General features: G+C 35.2%; 1 protein-coding gene across 1 annotated transcript; it reads right to left on the reverse strand.

Moving 5' to 3' along the window:
• Positions 1 to 668: 668 nt before the first annotated feature.
• Positions 669 to 6,760, reverse strand: LOC115967685 (putative calcium-transporting ATPase 13, plasma membrane-type). Its single transcript, XM_031086823.1, has 2 exons — positions 3,581 to 6,760; positions 669 to 851 (listed from the first exon to the last, which is right to left on the reverse strand). Exons 1-2 carry the CDS (start codon positions 6,621 to 6,623, stop codon positions 805 to 807), a joined length of 3,090 nt encoding a protein of 1,029 aa, XP_030942683.1. The 5' UTR covers positions 6,624 to 6,760; the 3' UTR covers positions 669 to 804.
• Positions 6,761 to 7,886: the final 1,126 nt, after the last annotated feature.

The raw sequence follows: 7,886 nt of genomic DNA on the forward strand, positions 1-7,886 counted from the left end.
TTAGGCTAAATGAAGAATTTCAATTGTAATGATACATGTTTGCAAAATTCACATTAGATATAAAATAACTTCTGACTCTAGCCATGTTTGGAAGGTTGCCGAGTGGCAGTGGATTACAAAGAATCCATTATGAGTGTCTTTGTCAACTGCTCTAGGTTGGACTTCATCAAAATAAATTGGACATTGGCTATGAGATGAAACTGGACAACTTTTGAATGTCTTTTTGCTGGCATAATACACTGTACACACATCATCAACATCTTAATACATATGTAGGTTTGTCATCTATGAACTGTATCTGAACTCTCCTTTGCCACGCTACAGCCTTGAACTCCTATAACTCAATTGCTTTCAGAGCAGGCATGTCACTGGTCAAGGCCTTTGACTTACACAAATATGGAGTTTCTGCTTCAAGCATGTGCCATCTAAGCCCTGTCCAAATGGTGGGATCTATCATCATAAAGGAATTAATGTTTTCAATCTGCTCTTCAGGCAAGCAATTTCTGAATTTAAAATGCCCTTCTGCTTCACCATCTAAATTCATATTAGACATGATGTTTGAGAATCATGCACTAACAAGCTATAGCTTTGGAGTGATTGTCTCTACTGATCATCTTGATATTGACTCTGGCTCTTTAATTACCCTATGCTTTACACAAACCATTGATTATGTTGCAGCCAAGACGCTTCTTCTGCTGACACTGTTTGACTCAGATCATTCAGCACCACTAGCCCTGATAGGCTGAATAAGTTTGCAAGGTTTTCTTAAAGGTATTCATGAACCTGGTCTTTTCCTCACAGAGATCATTCAACCTCCCTTTTGATGCTCCACATAGTTGCTATTTGATCCTCTGTGTAAAGCATAAGGTAAAGTAAATGAAGATTGGCCCTTTAATTTTGTCATATAAGATATATCCATATGTAGATTTTCATGTTTTGAATTCTGTTCCTTATTACTACTGGCACTAGAAAGTGTGTTATTATCCTAGTTGTTTTTGTTATTCTTGGAGGTTCAAAACCCCACTGAATTGCAGATTTTTATCAGCTTGGCATTGCTCATTGTCACTATTGTCTTTATATTTAGGCTGGAATGGACAACTTTTCTAGGAAATGGGCATTCCATGGTACGTATATGTTGATGTATTTTTTTTCCCCTTAATGTTAATTCAAATGAGCATATCCAGTTTCTCAAAAGAAAAAAAGAAAAAAAAGAGCATATCCAGACATCTTCTCTCTCTTTTTTTTTTTTTTCCTGAAATATATACAACATACACGTCATAAAGGGAAATTGCAGACACAACTAGGCAAAAGAGCTCATAGTTCCTTTCCCAAAAGCTAATTCAGTATGTAGGAAGGCTTTTCCAGAATCTGCAATTTGATTAGGAAGCCACTATCATTGTAACTATAAAAAAATCAAAGGTTAAAAAAAAAAAAAAAAAAAATAGGCCCTTTCATTTTTCTAGACAAGTAGACAGAGAATCTTTAGGCCATATCTTGGGTCCTATCTATGCGGAGGTTCAAAATGGTGTTCAACAGTAACTTTGTAGTAATTTCACCATTGAAGATTAAAAACTATGTCATCAATAAGTTGTTTAAATTACAAGTTTTTGTAATTTAAAATTATGCATAAAATATAAACTTATAAATCATATAGTAAATAATATCTGATTGACACAAAATTTGACATGTGTATTAGAGCGTAAAGAACATGTAATTTAATGGTTAGATTTTCAAAATATGCAGTAATGTTTATTTTATTGAGTAAGGTTGTAGCCTTTGGCTATAACATTTTGTAGCTAAACTTTGTCTTTTCATAAATTCACATTACCATAATAGTATTCCTATGTATATAAATCTAGTTTATTATTTTTTCCCCTTTCCATAATGATTATACATATACAATGAGTCTGATTGATTTTTGTGTATAAAATAATTTATTAAAAGTTAAAACAAAGGACTAATTGGAATACACAAGATGTGTAATTACTTTTGATGGTCAGATGGTGTTGAGTATATCCTATTTCACATTATCAAGCAGTTTTTGTTAATATCTTCGTATGATTAGATGAATGGCTTAGGTAAAATTGCAAATATGTATCTTTTTTTAGTTTTTCCTAATTTTTGAATTTCATCCAGAAACCCAAAAAAAAAATGGAGAATAAAATGAAAGTATATATATACATACACACTACCAAAAGGGATTGAAAGTTAAAAAGTTCACTATTAATCTCAATACTTAGATCAGAAATTTAAATTTTTATCTTTTTAACTTTTCTCTCTCACATTTAAAGTGCTATCGCACCATGCGATAGCCCTTGCTATTGGCTATTGCACCGATTCACATCTAGTTAGCCCCATTCGAATTACGTTAGGAGATCTTTTGCTTTTGCCAAATCTAGGGAGACTCTTTTTTATTGGCTTGCAATGCTATAGCTATGAAAGTTTGCAAATGCTTGTGTATATATGTTACACATAACGACAAACTTATTCAAATTAAATACAATAAATTAACTTAAAATTTCTTTTACCATGCCCCGTTAATCAGACCCAGAACTTGTTTTTTATTCTTTAGTTTTTTACTCAAAACATGTCAAATAGTAAATTTTTCATGAGGTTAAAGTGCCCAGAATCAGAGCAGGGCGTTGGGGGCCATCTTTGTAGAATCAATTTCTATATCTTCCTTTATATGCATGGTTTTGAGATCTGAGACCATCCTGTCCAGAAAGAATAATTCAGAACAGTTTTGAAATGCTTACCCTCTATCTTTTTACAGTGAGGACTGTAAATGATTCATTATATGGGATCTTTTTTATTAGAGCAATGCCAAACTTAAATATCTTCATCTTGAATGATCTTTTCAGAGGATTAGTCTCATCACTTCCCTTAGTAGAACAATGCACATCATGGTCATCTTAATTTTAGGCTGTGCACTTCCCTTACTATTTGATATCATTAACTGCTCTTTGATATTATTACAATTTTTTTGCTTATATATGTGTGTTACTACTAAAAGGAAGTTTCTTTCATTTTATTCATTTATTTTAAATTATTCAGGAGAATGCCTAATATGTCACTGTAACTTTTACAAATGACTTGTGAATACATTTTTCTGGAATCACTTCATTAATATTATTCTTCTTTCATTCCTTCCCCCCCCCCCCCCAAAAAAAACTCCTGTCTACCTACCTAGCTGGCCACATACCCGGGCTTTTTATTTACTTGTATATGGGATAATAGGTTGCATCAAAATATATCCTAGTTTAAGAAACCACATACAGAATTCTGCTAATGCAAAAAGAGAACTAGGTATTTACTTATATTACGACCTTGGAAATGACTTTTTCAGTCTTCCTCCATAAGGTAGTTACTGGTTACATCTTAAGAATTTACCTTATATCAACTTGAGAGAAATATGAATAGTAAACTGAAAATAATAGCAAATCTCCATAGAAAAGTTGAACTAATATTTTTTTATCTTTTATAAACTATTGAAGAAAATTTCATCCATGACATGATGAGGTAATAGCTAGATATTAAGTGAATATTTACATAGAAGCTCTTTGGTTTCCCAACTACTTACCTGAAACTAGGATGCACTTTACAAACCAACCAATTGGCCATGACAAAGCTGCAAGTCCAATGCAAACACCCCATTGCCCCCAATCCAGTCTCTCAGTATTGGCAAATCTCTTCAGAAACTCCACCATCACTAGTTGAAGAACTATGGTGATCCCAACAATTGCTATAAATAGCTTGTTCTTAAGTATCCCTTTGAATATATTCTTCTTCTCCAGTTTTCTTGCGTTAAATTCATTGAAGACTTGGCAGAGGACAAATGTATTGAAAATGAGGGTGCTCTTAATGCTCTCCTTTACACCAAAGATGGATTTTCCCTTAAATTGTAAAACCAATAAGATGGTTACCTGATATACAGCCTGTGCCATGAGGTTCCGCCACATGATTTTGGTTATAAGTGGCTTAGATCGACCAATAGGCGGGTTTGCCATAAGATCATTAGTGGGTTTCTCAGTAGCCAAGGCTAATGCTCCCAATGTATCCATTATCAGATTCACCCATAATAGTTGGACTGCAGTCAAAGGCACCTTACCAGAAGAAACAGCTGCAACAAAGTTGATAACAAGGGCAGCAACATTCACTGTGAGCTGAAACTGAATAAACTTTTGAATGTTTGTGTATACACATCTTCCCCACCTCAATACTGTTACCACAGAGGTAAAATTGTCATCCAAGATGACTATATCTGAGCTCTCTTTTGCCACTTCAGTTCCCTGGATCCCCATGGAAAGCCCAATGTCTGCTTCTTTTAGTGCAGGTGCATCATTGGTTCCATCACCTGTGACTGCAACCACATGGCCTTTCTTCTTCAAGCATTGTACCATAAGAAGCTTGTCAAAAGGAGATGACCTAGCCATTACAAGGATTTTATCAATCTTTTCCATTCTCTCTTCAGGTGAGTAATTTCTAAATTGCACCCCTTCAACTATTGCTTCATTATCCAAATCCTCATCAGGATTGAGAATCTTGCATTCAAGGGCTATAGCCCTTGCTGTATGCACATTGTCACCAGTGATCATTTTGATATTCACTCCAGCAGCTCTGCAAGACTCCACAGCTGCACTGACTCCTGGCCGACATGGATCCTTCAAGCCAACAAACCCTAATAATGTCAGCCCATTTTCTTCAAGCTTCTCAGGAGCTTGTCCACTTTCTTCTTCAACTTCTTTGTAGGCAAATGCAATGCATCTCAGGCTTTTTTGTGCCATATTCTTAATAATAGTCTCAAGCTGCAACCTTTCTTCCTCATCCATTACTTTCAGCACCCCTTCTCTGTCATAATAAGATGAACACATGGCCAGTATCATTTCAGCAGCTCCCTTCCAATGAGTATGAATAATTTTCTCATTGTTCCTCTTCACCAAAACCCCACTTCTCTTTTTCTCTGAATTGAAGGCCTCTACATGGATTGTGTGATAATTCTGCTTTACTTCATCAATACTCATATCCAAATTTAATACAGCCCAAGAAAGAATTGCTTTCTCAGTTGGGCTACCAGAAATCTCTGGAACTGCTATAGAATGTGGTTTGTAAACTGTAGCAGTTGTGTTTAAGCTAACTGCTTGATGTAGTAGTTTGAGAATATTACCTGCCAAACCCGCAAAAGTGTCATCTTTCACTGCTTCCTTTCCAAACCAAAACTCTGTAACTTTCATTTCATTTAGTGTAAGAGTGCCTGTTTTGTCTGTGCAGATTATTGTAGCTGAGCCCATTGTCTCACAAGAAGATAGTTTCCGGACCATAGCATGATCAGCCATCATGCATTTCATAGAATAAGCCAGAGTTAGAGTAACAGCCAATGGCAAGCCCTCTGGAATAGCCACCACAATGATAGTGACAGCAGCAGATACAATGCTCACTACTACATTCATCACATCATCAAACTTTGTCTTGCTGCCATTGAATTCCTTGTTTCCCTTGTCATCTCTAGTGTTCCCTGTGAAATACCGGATCAACATAACAAGAAGAACAAGTGCAGCCACCAGCAGTCCAATCTTACCAATATAAGAAGTTAACTTGTTGAGGCGTGCTTGTAATGGTGTCTCCTCATTCAAATCACGGTTTATTGAACTCATCATCTCGCCCCACGCTGTGTTCATGCCCACAGAAGTGACAAGCATGAAACCAAACCCATCTGTGACCTTCGTGCCTGATAACATAAATGGATTCCTTTGATTGATCTCAATTTGGTCACTTTCACCAGTCATGCTAGACTCATCCACCTTCAAGGAATGCCCTTCCAAGAATAACCCATCAGAGGGAATCTGATCACCAATCTTCAAGCACACAATATCACCCACAACAACGCCAAATATGGATATAGGTTGGCGCCTCCCATCTCTCACAACTTGCACTGTTATATCACTACTCTTTGTTGAAAGCTTCTGAAATTGCTTTGATTGTTTGAAGTCACTCACTGCAGACACAGCAACAACCAAAAAGACAGCGAGAATGATACTCCCGCCATCATACCACCCATCTTTCCAGCCATGTTGCTTGATGCCGAAGCCAAGAGAGAGTACAGCACATGCCAATAATATTATAATAGTTGTATCTTTTAATGCATCTAACACAAATCTTATAAACCTTTTTTGTGGTGGTTTATGGTATTTGTTGGCACCAAAAGCATGCTGTCTATGAATAAGATCAGCCTCACTACCATTGATACCGTTTTTTACATCGGTTTCAAGAATTAAAGCAAGTTCTTTTACCCCTCCAAACTCACTTAAAGACTCAAAGTTTTTGTCCCTTACCGTGTCACGAAGCTTTGTTGGATCGACGGTAAGCAATGTAATGGCTTTGCTGTCCAGTGGGGAGTCTTCGTTTATACGCTGCACATCAATGGCAACGTAGGAAAGGGTGCGCAAGAGAGAGCCATCCTTGTCAAGGACTTTCTTGGACAAAGAAAAAAGGAGCCTGGTGAAAGATATGGCCGTGAAAGCCGTTCTCCATCTGCGCTTGTGGGTCTTGGAGACGGACCACCAGTCTTCTTGTCCTTCATCACATATAGCTATCTCGCTAGGCTTTCGAAACCTCATCGTAGACATGACTGGAAGGGAGACAAATAGAGAGATAAGAGAGAGTGTGTGTGTGAACACGAGGACTAAACAGCACAAGGAGAGTTTATTTACTTGTGTATATTTTGTGAAAATGAGTTTAGGGTTGTTTGCAAAAGAGAGGCAGGATGATGTTAAGAGCTAATGGAGAATGTGTATAACTTGCAACAATTTATAGTACTTGTTATGATCAAGAAGAGAAGTTTCTCTGCGACTTCTTTTTCAGTTTTTTTATTTATTTATTTTTAGATAGGTAGATAATGGGAGAAGGAATGTTACAGGTTCACAGTAGCTTCTTAGTAATTGAGATATAGATTCCACTACGCGTTGAAGGCTTTTAAGGATTTTCATTATAATTTACAGGATTATTCCATGACTTGGTATAATGCATGAATTTATTTCTAAAATAGAATCCTAATTGATTTGAGTGTTTTGTAATTCTTTTTAGAAGTAAATTAGTAATTGCAGTATTCACGCCTTTCTTCCTACCCAATCATAAAAAAGTGTGACTAGCTAGTTACGGTTGCACTATTTTTTTTTTCCCCTTTTTTTTAATATATAATTCGTGGTTGTGCTACTTTTTGGATGACTCATATGATCATTCGCAATCGGTGCACGCCTTAAAATATATTTTATTATGTGTATTGAATGCTTTCAAGTTAATTAATACAACTTTATCAACAAAATAAAAGTTCATTAATACAATTTTTTTCTAAAAAAATAATAATTAATTATTACGATCAAATTTGAGTAAACTTTACTTTACTTTTTTTTTTTCTTCCTTCTGAGAATCAAGTGCACCTTTACTTCTTTCTCAACCAAAAAAAAAAAAAGTGAACCTATACTTTTTTTTGTTGAGAAAAAGTGAACCTATACTTATATGGAGATACTGTAACAAACTACTTTTTTTTTTTGCTAGTTATTTAGAGGACTGGCAGTACTACAAAGTTACAAATTTCCTAGTATTTGAATTTTTTTTTTTTTTTTTTGAAAGAGAAAATTTCCTAATATACCTTCGAATGACTTTTGATTTTTTGGAGAAACAAATAGTTTTTTTTTTTTATTAATTCCGAGTTGTTCATTTGTACACCCACTATAAATATAATATATGTTAAGCCTACCTTTTCTACCTGTCCACTATTTTGGTATATAATTTTTTGATAGTACTATATATATATATATATATATATATATATAGGTGCTACCTCATTACTTTGATAGAGTATCATTACTTTTTATATTTGAATTATTTCT

This window comes from Quercus lobata, chromosome 11 (assembly GCF_001633185.2).
Source record: "Quercus lobata isolate SW786 chromosome 11, ValleyOak3.0 Primary Assembly, whole genome shotgun sequence".
NCBI classification, from domain to species: Eukaryota; Viridiplantae; Streptophyta; class Magnoliopsida; order Fagales; family Fagaceae; genus Quercus; species Quercus lobata.